Source organism: Neoarius graeffei, chromosome 19 (assembly GCF_027579695.1).
Source record: "Neoarius graeffei isolate fNeoGra1 chromosome 19, fNeoGra1.pri, whole genome shotgun sequence".
NCBI classification, from domain to species: Eukaryota; Metazoa; Chordata; class Actinopteri; order Siluriformes; family Ariidae; genus Neoarius; species Neoarius graeffei.
In genome coordinates, this window is record NC_083587.1 from 64,245,996 (window position 1) to 64,266,743 (window position 20,748).

General features: G+C 43.8%; 1 protein-coding gene across 1 annotated transcript in view; it reads right to left on the bottom strand.

Annotated features, from left to right (window-relative positions):
• Positions 1-20,748, bottom strand: part of syngap1b (synaptic Ras GTPase activating protein 1b) — a 41,463-nt gene that overhangs the window by 13,093 nt on the left and 7,622 nt on the right. Inside the window, exons 8-14 of the mRNA XM_060901001.1 lie at positions 19,383-19,584; positions 18,851-19,056; positions 16,576-16,789; positions 15,515-16,117; positions 14,746-15,192; positions 13,821-13,991; positions 5,486-5,697 (exon numbers count right to left, since the gene is read on the bottom strand). Of these exons, the coding sequence (XP_060756984.1) occupies positions 5,486-5,697; positions 13,821-13,991; positions 14,746-15,192; positions 15,515-16,117; positions 16,576-16,789; positions 18,851-19,056; positions 19,383-19,584 (2,055 nt within the window). The remainder of the gene's footprint in view (positions 1-5,485; positions 5,698-13,820; positions 13,992-14,745; positions 15,193-15,514; positions 16,118-16,575; positions 16,790-18,850; positions 19,057-19,382; positions 19,585-20,748) is intronic.

A 20,748-nucleotide genomic window follows, 5' to 3' on the forward strand; every position in this document is an offset into this window, starting at 1 on the left:
AAGCGGCTAGAGATAATGAGAATGAGATGAGATATTTCTTCATTTAGAAGAGTACTGGCTACTGTAGGAGAAAGATTTCATAAGCTACACACATGGAATCTGCTAAGCAGGGTTGTATACAGGGCTTTGAACCGGTTCAAGGAACGAAAACGAAAACCGGGAACTTTTTCTATTTCACATGGAACAGAAACGAAACCAGAAACTTTATTATTTTTTATGCTCCGGAACAGAAACGCTTATTAAAAATAATGGTAACCGGTTAATACCGGTTTTTATTTCGTTCCTCAAAGTTTCCATAGCCTACAAATAAAAAAAGTCATTCTTCTCCTGCGCAAGTTTCTATGACCCGCTGGGGTTCACTTCCTGTGTGACGTTCACTGACTGAATGGAGAGAGCGGGAGGGTGGACTACTATCACGTCTCCACGTGATGATAAGTGAGCAAGTGCATTACTGAGTGTCTGAGCAAAGAAGAGCCTGAACGTTGTAACCTCCCTATTGGCTGTTTGTAAAAATGTATCAGTTGTTGCCCTTCCCACGGGAATCATCGCGGGCTCGAGAGACGAGACCTGACGAGTTAGTTCGTTGGTAGCAGAACAAAATGTCTGGACACAAATCGGGTTTTCAGAAAAGGAAAGAAAATAAACGGAGGGTCGAAAATACAAAAAAGGAGGCAGAAAATGCAAAACGAGTTTTAAGGTAGGACAAATGGTTCCTTTTCTGAGGCAGCCCGCCGTGGCTGCCTGCAGGCTTATTTATTATAGCCCATTTAGTTAAAATAGTTGATATAAAATGTTTATAGTTATAGTTATGTGATGGTTGTCCTGATTTAGACTGGTTTTTTTTTTTGGGGGGGGGGGTTGCGCGATGTTGCACCCGGGTCCAGATTAGGGCAGAACCGGCCCTGGCTACATTTCAGGTGTAGTTTGTTTTATGTATGTATGTACTTGCATAGATGTGTACTTGGTCTTCCAATATGGCGCCTAACAAAATCTCGCGGCGCGGTGACGTCATGCGGTAGCCCTCTATAGGGCCTGACTAGCCTTTGGTAACACACTAAACGAATTATCTTTCATTTTTGGCACTTTTTCTGTTTGTGTAGATGGGAAGACATACTGAGAATCCAAATCGCCAACATTTGAAATAATAATTGTTTTGAATTATTTCTTGTCTTATTTAATGAAGGTTGTAATAGAATTAGCCTACATTTGGCTTAAGCTGGATGAGACAGAGACATAATTTTATAGCCATTTGTTAAACCACTGACAGGGAACGTAATTAACCGTTCCGGGAATGAAATTTTTTTGTTCTAACCGGTTCGGGAACGTCTATTTAATGGTGGAACCCAAAACCGGAAACGTTAAAATTCCGTTTCTGTTCGGAACGAACCAATAGGAAAAAAATTCTGGTTCAAAGCCCTGGTTGTATATACATTTAATGTGTTTGACAGGTCCCAAGATCTCAAGCCCTGACACGCTGTATATCCCTTGATACATGTGAAGTAAGTGTATTATCGCCCAGCGCTTTCGTGTTGTTTACTTTTGTATATAACATTATCCGTGTACCACACAAACACAGGAACACCTAATTTAGAGTATAGTCTTTCTTATTTCTTACCCTGGCAACAGTCGACTTGTGAACCACCGATTTTCTTGGTCTTTTTCTCGGCTCTGCTTTGGTCCTCGGCTTCCGGGTGCCTCGCACAAAGCGCTCCCATTTCTCTCTCATTGTCCGGTCTTTTGGGAAACGATGAGTACTAATCCCATCAAGATTGGTGTTGCTACTGTACACCCTCCTACGATACATCTGTTAACCATTTTAATAATTACACGATAACGTTGAAGAAATTTGCAGAAAACCACCAGGTCGTTTTCTCATAAACAAACCAGCGCTGACGTAGGATTCAGAGGGAGGCGTCCCGCACGCGACATCACGAAAATCAATGTTTCCCGGGAAATCCAAACGCCAAGTTTTTTCAGAGGCGGACCAATTCACCTCAAATGGCTCAATTTCAACTGAATTTTCCTGGTATTGCGCAAGGTAAAAAAAAATTGCGCAAAATGCAAAATGTGTCAGATATTTGACCAAAATTTAATATAAAATAGGAGAATTACATTGATCTTGCTCCTGAATTTACCCGTGATCTGCACTTTAAACGCTTTATTTTACTCTGATGATGATGTTCATGACGTCGAAATGTCAGTTTATGACATCAGTAGCTTTTATTATTAAACAATGATTAAATTTAATCTATAGTATAAGTAATACCTTGTCATTTGTTAAAGATTTATATCTTAGTAAACATTTTCTAAAACTTTACTCACTGAAGAAACCAACTATTAATTTCTTCCCAAATAAGATAAATGAACATTTCATGCCCAATGACTTAATTAGTATCATTTCTATGTTTCATGATTTCATTTATTTATAATGTACGATGTCCTGATGTTTATCAGATGTTTCGCTCACAAACAACATCAAACAATATGTTTGGGTTCATAATTAATGATCTTCTTCATGCTTCTGTGTTCATCCTGAAATCTTATCAAATCTGCTGTATTTCTGTTTTCCAGTCCAGCGCAACCAGAACAAATAATTTCATATTTAAATTTTCAGGTGCTTGGAAATGAAAACTGCATGCAGGTTGATTTCAGTGAAAGTTATGTAAGAACTCAACAGGTGTCAATGATTTCAAACGTACAGGTGATGGGAGAGAGATACAGACGAGAACATGAATACCTGAGAAATGTAGTAAAGCGGGTCACTTTTCCTCTAATGGATGTGATTTAAGAAACATACATAAGTTCACATTTACACACTTTATCTCACAACCGTGACACGAGGTACAGTGGTGCTTGAAAGTTTGTGAACCCTTTAGAATTTTCTATATTTCTGTAGAAATATGACCTAAAACATCATCAGATTTTCACACAAGTCCTAAAAGTAGATAAAGAGAACCCAGTTAAACAAATGTGACAAAAATATTATACTTGGTCATTTATTTATTGAGGAAAATGATCCAATATTACATATCTGTGAGTGGCAAAAGTATGTGAACCTTTGCTTTCAGTATCTGGTGTGACCCCCTTGTGCAGCAATAACTGCAACTAAACGTTTGCGGTAACTGTTGATCAGTCCTGCACACCGGCTTGGAGGAATTTTAGCCCGTTCCTCTGTACACAATAGCTTAAACTCTGGGATGTTGGTGGGTTTCCTCACATGAACTGCTCACTTCAGGTCCTTCCACAACATTTCCATTGGATTAAGGTCAGGACTTTGACTTGGCCATTCCAAAACATTAACTTTATTCTTCTTTAACCATTCTTTGGTAGAATGACTTGTGTGCATAGGGTCGTTGTCTTGCTGCATGACCCACCTTCTCTTGAGATTCAGTTCATGGACAGATGTCCTGACATTTTTCTTTTAGAATTCGCTGGTATAATTCAGAATTCATTGTTCCATCAGTGATGGCAAGCCGTCCTGGCCCAGATGCAGCAAAACAGGCCCAAACCATGATACTACCACCACCATGTTTCACAGATGGGATAAGGTTCTTATGCTGGAATGCAGTGTTTTCCTTTCTCCAAACATAACGCTTCTCATTTAAACCAAAAAGTTCTATTTTGGTCTCATCCGTCCACAAAACATTTTTCCAATAGCCTTCTGGCTTGTCCACATGATCTTTAGCAAACTGCAGACGAGCAGCAATGTTCTTTTTGGAGAGCAGTGGCTTTCTCCTTGCAACCCTGTCATGCACACCATTGTTGTTCAGTGTTCTCCTGATGGTGGACTCATGAACATTAACATTAGCCAATGTGAGAGAGGCCTTCAGTTGCTTAGAAGTTACCCTGAGGTCCTTTGTGACCTCGCTGACTATTATACGTCTTGCTCTTGGAGTGATCTTTGTTGGTCGACTACCCCTGGAGAGGGTAACAATGGTCTTGAATTTCCTCCCATTTGTACACAATCTGTCTGACTGTGGATTGGTGGAGTCCAAACTCTTTAGAGATGGTTTTGTAACCTTTTCCAGCCTGATGAGCATCAACAATGCTTTTTCTGAGGTCCTCAGAAATCTCCTTTGTTCGTGCCATGATACACTTCCACAAACATGTGTTGTGAAGATCAGACTTTGATAGATCCCTGTTCTTTAAATAAAACAGGGTGCCCACTCACACCTGATTGTCATCCCATTGATTGAAAACACCTGACTCTAATTTCACCTTCAAATTAACTGCTAATCCTAGAGGTTCACATACTTTTGCCACTCACAGATATGTAATATTGGATCATTCTCCTCAATAAATAAATGACCAAGTATAATATTTTTGTCTCATTTGTTTAACTGGGTTCTCTTTATCTACTTTTAGGACTTGTGTGAAAATCTGATGATGTTTTAGGTCATATTTATGCAGAAATATAGAAACTTTCAAGCACCACTGTAACTACAAATGTAACTAAAAAGTGCAATGTGTTGCTCTTTAATAAATGAAAAAATTATAAGTGTTGGCAAATTGCTGTAGTAAAAGTGGATTAAAACACTCAGGATGTGCTGTCGTAAGAAAATAATCAACTTTGCAATGATTCCTCTTGAATTGATAATTTGGCTTTTTTTTTTTTAATTCACGAAGTTAGCGTTCACATGCTAGTCACCTCCACCAAGGAGGTTATGTTTTCAGTGCCGTTTGTTGTTTTTCTGTTTGTTTGTCTGACTGTAAACAGGATTGCGTAAAACCTACCGACCCGATTTCCATGAAACTTGGTGGAAAGATGTAACAACAGCCGAAGAAGAACCCATAAAATTTTGGGGCGGGTCCAAATCCTGGGGCAGATCAACAAATTTAATTTCATTTTGCAAGTGAAAATTGCAAGATACGACAATTTGCCTTGGTTGAAGTCTGCGCTCGAGAATGCCATCCATCTTACAATCCAACAGATGGCGGGAAAGTTCAATCATGACAAAACACAGCCAGTGTAGAAATATGATGGCTCCATTGGAAATATATCCAGACATACAGTATAAAGTGGGTGCGGTTGCATTTGCATCTCCTAGCTGAGTCGAACGACGATAGTCCTTGATGGAGGTCTGTGATCTCGGAGTGCCCTACGAGTTTCAATTTTAATATTTAGCTCTAACTTCATAGATCATTAATAATGAAATAATCAACACTTTTGTTTTGCATTTTAATAAACCACCTCTTTCCTTCTCATGTGCACTGAAAGTGAATACACGTTGTCCGTAGACTCTACATTTCTTCAAATATTGCGCCCAAGACCATCAGCGCTAAAAATATGCAGATAATGCATGGTTAAGACAAAACTCATACTATAAAAAGTATGACTTTTTATAACATGAATATGTCCTGAATTTATTTAGTCAGGGGTCCAAGCACTAAGTGCGAGAATCTTACTGTCTACCCGCGAGCAGAAACTCTAAAAGGAGTTTGTGAAAATGATCCCTGCCTCTCATATTATTATTTTTTTAATTACCTGTCGATTATTCCTTTAATCTGGGAGTCCTTCTCCATCTGCTGTTGCCTCAGCCTCCTCTCGCTGTCCTCCAGCCGGCTCTGGTACTGCAGCAGGATCTTGCTGGTCTGTTGCTCCTGAGTGATTAGCCTCCGCTCGTACTCCTCCAGCTTGCGGTGGGACATCATCAGACGCTCCTTCAGAGACTGGATCTCCTCCTCGTACTCCCGTACCTGCATCAGTCGCAATTAATGCAGTTTTAAATATTTGTTCGAGTTTGTCTAGCACTTGTGCTCATAAAGGCTCAATATTTTAACTCTGCTGTGTTGCTCGTATGGATGGTTTGCAGGATGTCTGTTTTTTTTTCATCATATAATTAAACTGATTAATAAAATGCTTGAGAAAACTAGTTAATCATCACACTGCTGATACAGAGACAAGAAATTAGTTGATATCCAGTATAAACGTGAGACGCTCACATACGTGTCACCCACAAAACTGCACAAGAAAACAGGAAAAAAAAAGCACCTCGGTTCTGTTAACAGGAATATCAGGTGAAAATTTAAATTCAATCCAAATTACTTGGACCTGCTCTCAGTGAATTCAGAACAACATACTTTTTACAGAATTAAAACGTGTTTATCCGTTTTTGAGATATTACAAGTCAAAGATTGAAGAAATGTCTTAATTTTTAGAAAACGGCTGTAATATTCTGTCTGAGGGTCACATGATCCAAAATGGGCCTCATTAGCCAATGAGATCAAATGTTTTTTCTTCATAACTTTTCTATTTTTCAAAATATTAACACGGAAATTGGCAGCACATAGATGGTTGTATACTGAATACAAAGTTTGAAAAATGTAAACCCCCCCAAATTATGCAAATTAGCATTACATTTGTATTAATTATGCTAATTAGGTAAAAACATTAAATTGGTACACTCAATAAAAAAAGTAATAAAAGATTATTTCTAATCCCCTCTTTGTGCTCTGTAGGCCTTTGTATTTCTCAGTAAGGCCTACTAGTGTTTATATGAAAGGATATAAATATCATTTCATCTCATTATCTCTCGCCGCTTTATCCTGTTCTACAGGGTCGCAGGCGGGCTGGATCCTATCCCAGCTGACTACGGGCGAAAGGCGGGGTTCACCCTGGACAAGTCGCCAGGTCATCACAGGGCTGACACATAGACACAGACAACCATTCACACTCACATTCACACCTACGCTCAATTTAGAGTCACCAGTTAACCTAACCTGCATGTCTTTGGACTGTGGGGGAAACCGGAGCACCCGGAGGAAACCCACGCGGACACGGGGAGAACATGCAAACTCCGCACAGAAAGGCCCTCGCCGACCACGGGGCTTGAACCCAGACCTTCCTGCTGTGAGGTGACAGTGCTAACCACTACACCACCGTGCCGCCCAAGGATATAAATGATTATTTTAATTAATATCCACAGCTTTCAGGCGAACCTCGAAAAAACTGTCTGATCCACATCCAGTAAACAATTTGCATTAACTGAACTGAAATCGACACGTTTCTGACTTCTGGTTTTTAAAAAATCTCATTCTGACCACTAAGATCTCAATATTTTTCATCAAAACAACTCCAGTTATATTCTAAAATAGTTATTTATTTACAGGAATCAGTTTGATTTGATAAAATAAGTAGGTAAAGCTACGCAAACTCGCTTCAAAGTCTCCCGTGAATCAGAACATCAAAACTAGCAGACGGAAAATTTTGCTGAATCCTTCATCAGAAACAGTGAGAGTGAGAGAACATCCCTATAAATAAAGATTATCTGATTGATATTGACGAGTAATCCAGTGGGAAACCGATCAGAGAGAGAGAGAGAGAGAGAGAGAGAGAGAGAGAGAGAGCCTGACCGCTTTCCCGTGACTCAAAAAGAAAAGCACCAGCAGTTTCCCGACGTCCCGCGAGCAGAGTTTTTACTCTGTTGTACCGACTTCAACCTGCCGTTACTCCCAAAGTACTGAACAGATCTTAACCAGATACATTTCTTTGGAAATTAGAGATTATAAACTTTTTAATGAGAGGATTCACAATAGAAAATATCCAAGAGTTAAGCAATGACAGGTTTGGAAACTTAGATGAGCGTCTGCATGGACAATTTTCACAGCACGGACAGCGAGCGTCTGATACGCTGACTGTTAACCAGCTCCTCATTTATAAAATGTAAAACATCCACATGAGCTTTATAACTGAAACCTAAATGTATAACATGGCAAAATGACTGAGGAATGAGCTAGCCATTTAACTATAGCTACGAGATATACAGTATGGTTTTTGTTGTTTTTAAGCAAGCTACTAACATTCCTTTCTAAGAAGGAAAAGCAGACTTAGCCATGCTATTTTAGCAAAGGACACCATAACGCGTTTCTAAATTTAATTCAAGTGCTGATGCGAAGTAATGGCATTGACAACTAATGACGGCTAGCATATTAAAAAGTTTGTGCTAGCTAACACATCAAGTACGATAACAGCTAAAATACTAAAGGTAATGCTCGCTAAGGCAATGAGAACTAACAACAGCGAGCATACTGAAAGATAACGCTAAACCTCAGTAAGGCTGTAAAGAGACAATGATACCGTAGTTAATGTTACGAAACACTACTTTCATCAACTTTATGTGACTCTGAGATAAAAACTAATTTAAGTTTCAGTGAATGAATCTTTTCATAAATGTGACTCACAACATGATAATAATTCGATCTGCTTTGGTGTCCAAGCACTAAGTGCTGAAGCTCGATTGTTGTTGGAGTGATTTATCTTGTTATGTTTTTTTTTTTTTTAATGTGTAAAGTATATAGAAAAGATAAGGGTTTTCTTCCCCCTAGATGGTGTTCATCGTAACTACGCTACATGTTCATCAGCGCTGTAGCGTGGGTGAAGACTAAACACCTGCAACACAGTGATGTAATGCATTTGTTCTGTTTTCTCCTCAAGTTTATTTACTCCAAAAGACCGTTCGGGTTCATTTCACTCTTCTGTCACGTAAATAATTCATAGACGAGCCACAGCACCATCTGTTGTAGAGGTGACGGACATAACGGCATGTCCTGGGCACCTGCTCCAGGCTTGAGGAAGGATATGAAACTTCTGCAACATCATTGTCATCTCTCTCTCTCTCTCTCTCTCTCTCTCTCTCACGCTGTTATAGGAGAATAATTAATGACAAAGCAGTCCACGCTTTAACAATTAATCAACACCTTCTGACCAGTCAGAATCCAGAATTCAGCAACACTGCGGTATAATAAATAAGCAAAGCCCGACGTTTCTGGATGTCATCTCATTTCTTATTTCTTTTATTCAATCATCAACCAGCTTTCGCAAAGAGACTTGGACGTTTTAAACAGGAAATCACCTCCTGTGATGTTCCAAGAGCACCGAGGAAAAAAGGTTTTACAGTTTGTCAGAACAAACTTAATGAAGTGCAGAAACCCTTCATGTTTTGAGGTGTGTGTGTGTGTGTGTGTGCGCGTGTGTGTAATAATTCAGGTTGGTCAAAGCTTGATAAACCGTCTCAGCTCAGTAGTTTCGGCTCTTGGACATTTTAAATTGCAGCCAGATGGAGCCTTGTGTCTAACTATAGCACTGATACATATGGCACACTGACAGTTTAGCGTTAGCAAGCGTCTGCTCTCACACAGAGCCAGCGAAATAACCCGAGTTCGCTAAAGTTCTGCTCCTGATATTTATCTCCACAATCTGAAAAGTGTGGACACTAAGATATCCAAACCCAGTTCGCTAGAAATCGTAGTGGAAATCATGAGATCAGTTCTATCAGAGTGAAGCCAATGTTATAGTCAACCACGGAACCATCATAGCTTTACTTTACTGAAAACTACATGTTACTGTCTGTCTTAACATGGGAAGCCATGGCCTAATGGTTAGAGAAGCAGCTTTGTGACCAAAAGGTTGCCAGTTCGATTCCCTGGACCAGCAGGAATGGCTGAAATGCCCTTGAGCAAGGCACCTAAGCCCCAACTGCTCCCTGGGATGCTCTGGATGTGTTGTACGTCGCTCTGGATAATAGCGTCTGCTAAATGCCTGCCATCTGGGTGTACTATTGAGGTTTTTCACCCACGTGACCAAGTCATGTGATGCTGCCATTTTGGAGGGCACGGCTCGAATCAGTTTGAATGCGAGGAAGGCGACAAACGAAAAACATAAAAGAAAAAGGAGCGAGATGCAGAAAACACCTTCACTATCCAGCGATGTAGGGCATTTACAGGGCGAGCAGAGGGAGAGGTATTTGCAAAAATTGAGGTTAGCAGGCTTAGAGAACGACGTTTACCTGCTTCCACCAGGATTGTTCACTGACGTACGGAAGTACACGAAGCCCTCGTCTTTACCTGACTTCGGCCCACATGATCTGTATACCTATGTCGTTAAAAACCCATCACCATACACAGGTATTGATCTGAAAGCGTATAAGAGTTTGGATGCCTACAAATATTTTGTGTCAGGCTGGGTAACATGCCTACATCAGCGGGTCGTCCCTGGAGCCGGTGGTCGCCATCTTATTACAGCTAAGGTTTGTTCACATTTTCATTTACTTTCGGTCCTCAGGATAAACAAAATGTTATTAAATGTCATTGAAATAACTTCTTAGTCTGTTGAGACATGGCCTGTTATAAATTTGCTGTTACCAGGCAATGACCAAGAACTGTATTATTAGGGTCGGTGTAGTTGTAGCAGTGTACTAGCAGCTAGCTGTTAGCACTAGCTAATGTCAACAACAGTAGCTAGTATGTTACTGTAGCAATGTTTACGTTCAGTCATTTGGATGACTGTTAAAACCTTTCAGTCTCAAGTTTTTCCTTTACTGGATTTACTAGTTTACTGAGCTAGCGCGCTCGGGCAAGCTGGGAGCTAGCCCGCCGGCGGCCCGAGCGCGCTAGCCCGCCGGCGGCCCGAGCGCGCTAGCCCGCCGGCGGCCCGAGCGCGCTAGCCCGCCGGCGGCCCGAGCGCGCTAGCCCGCCGGCGGCCCGAGCGCGCTAGCTCAGTAAACTAGTAAAACCAGTAAAGGAAAAACTTGAGACTGAAAGGTTTTAACAGTCATTCAAATGACTGAACGTAAACATTGCTACAGTAACATACTAGCTACTGTTGTTGACATTAGCTAGCTTGACGTTCAAAATGGCGGACACCGGGGCGTCATGTGACCCTGTGACGTCAGGTGAAATACCTCAATAGATGACGTGATCAAAATGTGCTACGTCATAAGCGTCCGCCATGATGGTGGATATACAAAGCAACTAAGATGGCAGCGTGTCTGTAAAGAATGCTGAATTTTCTCAGTTTTACCATGATTTGAACGGTCCAGCAAAGAGAAGATAGATATGTGTGGTTTTGACCCATATTATTTTTAAAAGTCAGACTTTTCTGAAGATAAGACGCTCCTACGAATACAGGTCATTTCGTCCAACGACCATTTCGTCCAATAGTTAAGACATTTCGCCCAAAGCCTTTTTCATACGCACCATCAATTCTTTTATTTTTCAGGTATTTGTTTGTTCGGAAAAAGGAGGAATTCTCAGTGGAATTTGACCAAAGCAAGACACATTTTTGTAAAGCAAATGAGTGCCATAGTACATGCACTTCAACACTAAAGAGCGTACTAAGCGGGGTAACCACGTCGGCCCGTGCCACTTGCTGATCCTGGGGTGAGTTCACTCCTTTGTCACTGCAGGCTGCTTGCTTGCATGTCTATGTTTCCAGTTGGATCATATTAAAGCTTTAGGCGCTGATCGGTGCTCTCGTAGGGGCTTCGTTTGCAAATCCCAGGCCGAGGCGCAGTCCTACCGACTGTGCTCGTTCGAAGGGGGAGGCTTAGAGGAAGGTGCCTGTAAAATTTGGCTTCACTGTGAGCTCCGTTGGCCAAGTTATTAATTTTTAAAGCCAGCTGGATCATATTAAATCTTTAGGAGTGGAGCAGCGCTCTCACGGGGCTTTCGTTCGCAAACACAGGAATACCTGAAATATAAAATAATCGATCGTGTGTCTGAAAAAGGCTTTCAATGAAATGGTCATTGGACAAAGTGTCCTGATCCCCTCGTCTCCTCTCCGTACTAACCCTAGGCTGACACTTGCACGACTTTTGGCCACGATTTTGTCGTGGCAAGTCGTGCCATTTTGGGGCACGAACTGGGAGGCTCCCGCACTGTTCACGACTAGTTCACGCATAGTTCACGACGAGTTCACGAATGCGTGCCAGTCCACATTCACGAACTGGCACGACGAGTTCACGCATAGTTTGCGCATAGTTTACGCACTTCCCGCATTGGCACGACGAGTTTGCGCAATTCGGACGGTGTCGTGCCGACTTGGGCACGCCTGTGTCATGCACAACCTCATCCTCATCAGATACCCACACGCAATTTCAGAAGTGGACCGCGAAGATCCGGACACACATGATCTGATCCCTGGTGGATGGAGGACTGACCGACACCTGCAGGGGCTGCTGCCTCTAACCGGCCATCATACCCAGAAGGATGCAAAGGATCAGCGAGACTACCTGTCACATTACTACATGTCCCCTGCTGGTGCTGTCCCTTGGCAAGAAAGAATGGTAGTAGCTTCATGAGCTGCATCCACAGTTGTTCCATTTTTGAAATAAAAGAAACGAAACTCCCCCCCCCCCCCAAAAAAAAGTCATGAAGGAATAGAAAATAAAAGACATTAAAGAAAAAAGCAAGAAGAAAAATTGCGAATGGCGAGAAGTGTCCGGGAAGCCCTATATATACCTCCGCACCGACGCGAGCGCCACTGTCGCGCAGTAGTCGTGAACTGCTCGTGAACTCGTCGTGAACTGCTCGTGCCATGCGCAAACTGTTCGTGAAGTGCGTAAATTAGTCGTGAACTGCTCGTGCCATCAATGCGTGACCGTGTCAGTGGGAAGGCACGGCCACACTGCGACGCGAACCAATTCGTGAACTCGACGTGAGCTGTTCGTGAACTATTCATGGCAGTTCGTGACAGTCGTGGCATGGCGCGCACTTCCACGCACTGGCACGCATCCTCCCGCGTCGTCCCGATGAGTTCACGACGAGATCACGAACAGTTTGTGCATATTTCACGACCCGGTCGCGAAATTTTGTCGTGACCAAAATTTTGAACATTTCAAAATTCTCGTCCCGACATGGCACGCAGTCACAACGGGTTTACGCACACTTCACGCCAGTTTACGACTAGTTTGTGCACTGGCACGACTCGAGTCGTGTCAATGCGTGCCACGGAATCGTGCAAGTGTCAGCGTACCCTAAGCCTCAGAGTTTCCTCGCCCTCTTTCTGAATCACAGATAGAATTCTAAAAAATCGCAACGTGCCACGGTCACGAGTACTGTTGTGACCACAACCACATACGGCACAGAGATATGACAGAGCTAAAAGAGTGCTTAAAGCAGTGGAAAAACAAAGAGTTGCACACGCGTGACTATGTTTTGTATGGAATGTCGCTTGACCCCGCATTTGTATCTCCATCAACATGGCCGACATCCGGGTTTCTATTTTGCTTTGACGTCGCTTGCAAGTCAAGGATTGTTCTGAATATCACTAACACTTTCATTTAAGGGCGGCACGGTGGTGTAGTGGTTAGCGCTGTCGCCTCACAGCAAGAAGGTCCGGGTTCGAGCCCCGTGACTGGCAAAGGCCTTTCTGTGTGGAGTTTGCATGTTCTCCCCGTGTCCGCGTGGGTTTCCTCCGGGTGCTCCGGTTTCCCCCAAAGACATGCAGGTTAGGTTGACTGGTGACTCTAAATTGAGCGTAGGTGTGAATGTGAGTGTGAATGGTTGTCTGTGTCTGTGTGTCAGCCCTGTGATGACCTGGCGACTTGTCCAGGGTGTACCCCGCCTTTCACCCGTAGTCAGCTGGGATAGGCTCCAACTCGCCTGCGACCCTGTAGAAGGATAAAGCGGCTAGAGATAATGAGATGAGATGAGAACACTTCATGACTAAAAGTATGTGCACCTCTGACCATCAGTTGAACATCCCATTCATCAGGAACAGGGGTACGACAGGAATCCATTTCTGTCCCCCAAGGTACAATCGACACTAATGTACCCCACAGGGCTCATTATTGAACTTCAAGGTAACTATGAGTACCTTTTTAGGGTCAAAAAGTTCCATACATGTTTTGAATCAGGATACAAATGGTACAAATAAGTACCTTAGAGGGTCCTGCCACAGCGACAAGCAGTTATACCCCTAAAGATGCAATAATGTACTTTGTTTTTGAAATTCAAGTTTCAGTGTTACCTTGTTCCTGTTTATTATCGAATGGTAAAATGTGTACTTGTGAACGTGGTGCAATGCTATGAGAGAAACACACCCGATCTAAACGTGACTCGTCCATGCTTTTGGAGTACTCCTTAAGCTTATACTCTTCTCTCTCGATGCGTGAGCTCTCGATGTCAGCGGAAAGGTGTGGCATGTTGGACACCCAGGCGACTGTCCTTTCTGAGGCAGGGGTGGGCGGGTTCAACGTGTTGGGAGATGAGCCCTGAAAACACAACGCAAATTTCAGAACAAGCAGAAGTGCTTCAGTAAATGTGCTTAATTCTGATTACATGGACTAATTTGTATTTTGTCCGAGTGTAAATACAAACGAATGCTTGCACTCCTACTCAGTTACACCTTGTGTTTATTCGAACTCTAATGAGCCTGTGTTTTTGTGCATTCAAAGCAAGGAAGAAAACCCTGTGCTGTGCTGTGCTTGGAAAGTAATCAACGAAAGTTAGTTCCTGTTGTCACTGATGCGAGAGCCTCTTTTTTCTCTCTCTTGAAGCTACTTTTATTTGACGTTTCAAAGTGTGGAAACTGTTTAACGTTCACTCAGGCATAATTCCAACGCCGTATTATTTTTACTTTAATTAACATTAATTAATATTTTGACAATACCCCATACTGTGACTTTTAACTTTAATTATTAAATTATTTTTAAAAAATGATTACATTTGTATTTATTTTTCAATGAAAACTTCTTAATTTTTATTAACTTTATTAAATTTTATTAAATAAATAAACACATTTCATTGAATTTTAATTTTGTTAAAAATTATTACAATTATTATATATATATTTTTAATAAAAAAATTATTACATATTTTTAATTTAATTATTTTAAATTCTAATGATTTAACTAATTAATTATTTTTACTTTAATTAACTTTAGTTAATATTTTGACAACACCCCATACTGTGACTTACAGTAATTTCACAAAATTATGCGTATTCTATGTAAACCTGCTGAGCACCTGTTTGCTGATGGAAGGCTTGAGTAAGTGCTGCTGCGAATGTTGTCGCTCCTTGTGCGACTGCTGCGTTGACTGTGGCGTTCCCCCTTGAGAACCCTGAGATCCCTGGCTCTCGCGGGTGGAGCTGTGCTGATGAGGAAGGCCGGGGGCGGTGTTATCCTTGACTGACAGCTGCTGCCGTGGGACCTGCTGCCTGCCCCCGTAGCCTGACTCAGGAGACTGGAGCAGGTTTCCGCTCTGAGGCCTCGTCTTGCTGGGGGGCGTGGCACCGGCAGCCGAACTCACAGAAAGCTGATGGGAGGTTTGAGACTTCATGCGCTGTGTGGGAGGCGGAGCCATGGAGCTCTGACGGACAGGCTGGACAGTAGTGGGAGGCGAGGCAAGCGAGGAATGAGACGTGCCAGTCTGTGAGGCCATGCCCATCATCTGCTGCTGCTGGAGGTTTTCCTGACACACGACCAGCAAATTTGTGAACTCAATTTGGAATGATTTAGGTTTAAAAAATCCTTTTTCGTTTTTGCTTTTAGTTTATACGTCTGATGCCATATTTCATTTCGCTTTTTCTTCTAAGATTATATTCCAGGAATTTAGCAGATGCTCTTATCCAGACTATCGTACAACAAGTGCAAAAGTCAGGTACAAGAAGTGCTGAACTTCTAGATAAGAAAGTTCTCATGTCTATTACAGCTAGCATTTAAATTTGTGTAAGCTGAAAGATTACAATATTTTCTTGGCAATTTCTTTTTGGAATAAAGAAAAGAAGTTCTACCTGCATGTGCATAGAGAGTTGCCGTCGGGCGTAATCTCCCCGGCTGTATTCATCACTATAGCTGTGGGAGTGGACAATACTGGGCTGGCCGAGGTGTGGTCCAGGTCTAAGTGTGGAGAGGTCTTCGCTCCGGGAGAAAGCGCCACGAGCGAACTGTGGCAGGTATGCAGGGTGGGAGGAGTCTGGCTCTGGAGCCAGCAGGAGGGGTGGAGGCACCTGAGCACGACTGGGCTGGCGCTGGAGTTGAGGCCCGTCGGCAGCCATGTGGAACAGAGGGTTCTGGAAGGAGAGCGGGTAGCGGAGTGCGGCGGCCTGCTGCTGCTGCTGCTGGGACAGCGAGTCGGTGGCGGTCCCCGTCTGGCTCAGCTGGCTTAGTCGCAGGCCACCGGACACACTGGAGCCACCCGACCCAGCCGACATCCTCCCTCCGCCGGCGCGCAGCTGACCTCCGAGGCTTACTCCAGCACCACCAAGGCCACCGAACCCAGCAAGTGAGGCCTGGGGAGAGTTGAGCATGTCCCCCACAGACTGCAGGTTAGAGACGCTGTTCATTCTTGAGTCCTGGAGGTCCATCATAGAAATACTTTCATTAACGGTCAGAACCTATGGGGGGGGAGAACGCTGCAGTTACGTGCTCTTTTATACGTGTGCTACAAAATCTCAACTCTATTTATCTACTTTTTGGCGCAACTAGTTTGATTTCCGATAAATCCAAAAATCCAAAACACACCAAATGTAGACAGTCACGTTTGTATGTATTAACAGCACCCACATCATCGTGTTGCCCTCTTTCGCCATGCTTGGGTGGCATTTTGAACCATGCAGTAAGCAGGCCTGTAGCGCTTCATCTTCCCACTGGATCAAAAGGAACCCAAAGTCCCTCAGCAAAGATGGAGAGGGGGGAAAGGTGTGCTGATGAGCAAGCTGCCATTCAAATGAGATTTTGAACCAAACAGCTTTCACTTTCACCACAGTAAAGCATTACTCATTGACATGGGCCATTATCGTATGACTTGCCCCTCCACCCTTTCAGGTCAGCTATATTTACCTTGCAAGCTTACCTTTGGGTCTGGGTCGGTGATATCGGAGCTGCTCGTACAATACGCAGGACTGGACCGGGCCAGCGGGGGACGTGTAACATAGAAAACATCTTTAGAAGAAGCCCGATGCGGATGATCCCGATCAACGTAACCACCCATTCCAGCTCGCGATGGAGGAACGACACCGCTGGACATGGCGGATGTTGGGGAAGGCAAGCGAGTGATATCTATGGAACTGCAGAGAGGATCAAACAAAATTAAGAACTGTTTATTAGGTTGTCAGTCAATAAGTGCAGTTGAAACCCAAATTGCTCAATTAACTTCTTTTATCACATTGGGTACGGTTTAGCATGGGTCTCAACTCAGAAGAAGGCATTTGGGAATGAGCTAGAGTGGGAAGAACTAATGTGGAACGCCATATCCCTGATTAGTTAGGACCTTTTTTGGGATTCCAACTCATGATATTGTGTGCCTCAGGTACACTCTTTGCGGAGGTCATCTGCACAGGCACTGTTTCGGGATAAAGCACTAATATCCAGGTGCAAGCCCATGAGAAATCACCCCTCTGCCTGCTACATCATCAAATCTTTTTCTAAATTGCCTTATTTTTCCAATACGTCACATCGCAACTGACAGCCCATAAAATGCAACAAGGCGTTTTATATAAAAGTTTAGTCTGTTTGAATATTCTTTATTGAAATCGCCTACATGTGTGCCTGTCTGAGAGCTATTTTTAACTGACCATGTTGCATCATATCCACTCTATCATCTCGTTCTATTTAGAGCTTAACCTGGAGCTTCAGCACTAGATATACCAACCAAAATCAGATTTCAAAAGGAGATAGTGCCTGGTCCTGGATAGATGGTGCCACTCTGTGTGTGTCTCTGTGACCTCTGTTTATCAAGAACCAGAGGTTGGTGGGACCAAACTTCTGGAACACTATCGCCCACAAACAAGAATCTTTAGCCTGAGAGAAGATTCCTTTTTGGCCTTTGACAAAGATCCTCCTTATTCTTTCTCTCTCCTGTGATTCTGGAATACACAGGTATACCTCTGGACCAAACTGGGAGTTTGATAACTCTGGGATGTGGGTACTAATGGCCCTTTTCCACTACCCTTTTTCAGCTCGCTTCAGCTCACTTCAGCCCGACACGGCTCGCGTTTCGACTATCTAACAACAGCACGACTCCGCTCGCTTCAGCCCTGCTTAGCACCCAAAACTCGCACGGTTTTGGAGTGGGGCTGAAGCGCGCCAAACCGAGCTGAGTGAGGCTGGGGGCGTGAGCAGACACTCCCCTGTGCACTGATTGGTGAGGAGGAGTGTCCTCACATGCCCACACACGCCCTGCGAGCGCGCTGGGATCTGTAAACACCGCAAACCCGGAAGAAGGAGAATTACGAGAATTATGAAGCCTTATGTGCCTCGCCTCATCTATACGCTCTTGCCAGTATCTGTTTGCGTTGTCGGCGACAACAAGCCACAGCACCAAGACCAGCAACACTAATGACTCCATGTCCTCCATGTTTATTGTTTACTCTCCGGGTCGTGAGACTACCGCTTAAAACGTCACTGATGTCACTGTTTGCGCCGCCTAACGACATCACCTAACGTCCACCCACTTTCGCTAACTCCACCCAATGTGTCCACCCACTTCCAGCCAGCACGGTTCAGCGCGGTTGTAGTCGAAATGCAACTCCAATAGCCCCGCTCAGCTCGACTCAGCACGGCACGGCTCAGCCCGACTCAGCCGCGTTGGTAGTGGAAAAGCGGCATAAGAGGCACCTGCCTTTGTTGAGGGACAATGCAGTTTAAAGCATTTGAGCATAATTGGCTTATTTTTACAGCTTAAAAGCAAACATTTGGGCGGCACGGTGGTGTAGCGGTTAGCGCTGTCGCCTCACAGCAAGAAGGTCTTGGGTTCGAGCCCCGTGGCCGGCGAGGGCCTTTCTGTGTGGAGTTTGCATATTCTCCCCGTGGGTTTCCTCCGGGTGCTCCGGTTTCCCCCACAGTCCAAAGACATGCAGGTTAGGTTAACTGGTGACTCTAAATTGAGCGTAGGTGTGAATGTGAGTGTGAATGGTTGTCTGTGTCTATGTGTCAGCCCTGTGATGACCTGGCGACTTGTCCAGGGTGTACCCCGCCTTTCGCCCGTAGTCAGCTGGGATAGGCTCCAGCTTGCCTGCGACCCTGTAGAACAGGATAAAGCGGCTAGAGATAATGAGATGAGATGAGCAAACACTTGACATATCTATTGAATTTCAATCACTGACTCTAAATATGACCCTTTGAGTTACCTGTTAAGGTCCCTCATCATGAGGTTCTGAAACTCGGAAGAGATTCCCCTGTTGAAGCTGGGTCGAGAGAGTAAACGGTCCGTTTGTCTTTCTGGAGGCTGTCTGTCTGTCTGGTGACTGGGCTGCCTTTGGAGATGAGGATTGCGAAGGGCCATGCTGATGTCATTCAGGAGGCGGGGTAATGGTCCGAGTTTGATAATTGCATCCTTTAAGCAAAACAAATTAAAACAGACAGATATGAACCATAACGAATAAAACAAAAAGTTACCAAAACAATCAGAAATTACACTTGTTAAAAAAAAAAAATCTCCAAAATTTTATCAAGTACTAATTCCCACCCACAAGCCAGCTCTCCCCTATCATACAACACAAACCATTTGGGGAGGGCAAAAGTGTTTGCCATCCCTTCCATCCAGAGAACACAGTCAATGTTGCTCCCCGACCTCCCAGCCACAGATGGCTGTGGAATCATAGGGGTTTGAACCCATCTCTGGATAACAGGGCAAATGCTTTTGGAGTAAGTTGTACACACCTTACTGAGCTGAGCCATGACCTCCCACAGGAGGCTGTGCAGGACTGAAAGCTCTCTGCCCAGGTCAATGTATCCCTCAAAAGCCCCGGCATTGCTTATGCTGTCAAGATTGGAGATTTCATACAGGAACTGCTGCATGGAGCCCCACTCCATCTCTAAGAACTCGTTCATGAAGCACATATACTCCTCCTTACTGCCAAACCTTAAGGGATTATCACAATCAAGAGGGGAAATATTCACTATGCTATACATCAATTATTCTCATATTCTCTGACTTCTTCAACACCTGATTGCAAAAGTTTGCACACCATTACAATAAACTGGAGAAGATGATATAAGCAACAAGACACTGTGTGTTTAAGTATCACGGATAAAAAGGATATGTCCGCATTTCATTTTTAACATCTTGAAATTTTACAATTTAGTAGATACATATCCATTCAGGGGCGGCACGGTGGTGTAGTGGTTAGCGCTGTCGCCTCACAGCAAGAAGGTCCGGGTTCGAGCCCCGTGGCCGGCGAGGGCCTTTCTGTGCGGAGTTTGCATGTTGTCCACGTGGGTTTCCTCCGGGTGCTCTGGTTTCCCCCAAAGACATGCAGGTTAGGTTAACTGGTGACTCTAAATTGACCGTAGGTGTGAATGGTTGTCTGTGTCTATGTGTCAGCCCTGCGATGACCTGGCGGCTTGTCCAGGGTGTACCCCGCCTTTCGCCCGTAGTCAGCTGGGATAGGCTCCAGCTTGCCTGCGACCCTGCAGAACAGGATAAAGCGGCTAGAGATAATGAGATGAGGTGAGACATATCCATTCATTCATTATCCATAACCACTTATCCTGTGCAGGGTCGCAGGCAAGCTGGAGCCTATCCCAGCTGACTATGGGCAAGAGGCCGGGTACACCCTGGACAAGTCACCAAATCATTGCAGGGCTGACACATAGAGACAAACAACCTTTCACACCTACGGTCAATTTAGAGTCACCAGTTAACCTAACCTGCATGTCTTTGGACCGTGGGGGAAACCGGAGCACCTGGAGGAAACCCACGGGGAGAACATGCAAACTCCACACAGAAAGGCCCTCGCCGGCCACTGGGCTCAAACCCAGAACCTTCTTGCTGTGAGGTGACAGCGCTAACCACTACACCACCATGCCGCCCTGATAAATACATCAGAGATTTTACAAGTTGCCTTTTATCCATTCAAAAATAAAGGGTGTGCAAACTTTTTCACACTGTACATCAAGCCATTTGTGCTATTACAGTATGTATTTAAGTATTCTAATATTCTGTATTATACAGTAGATTGTCAGATTTTACAGTGCTATGCTAATAAAACATGGTACTTTACAACCACCACTACACATATTAATA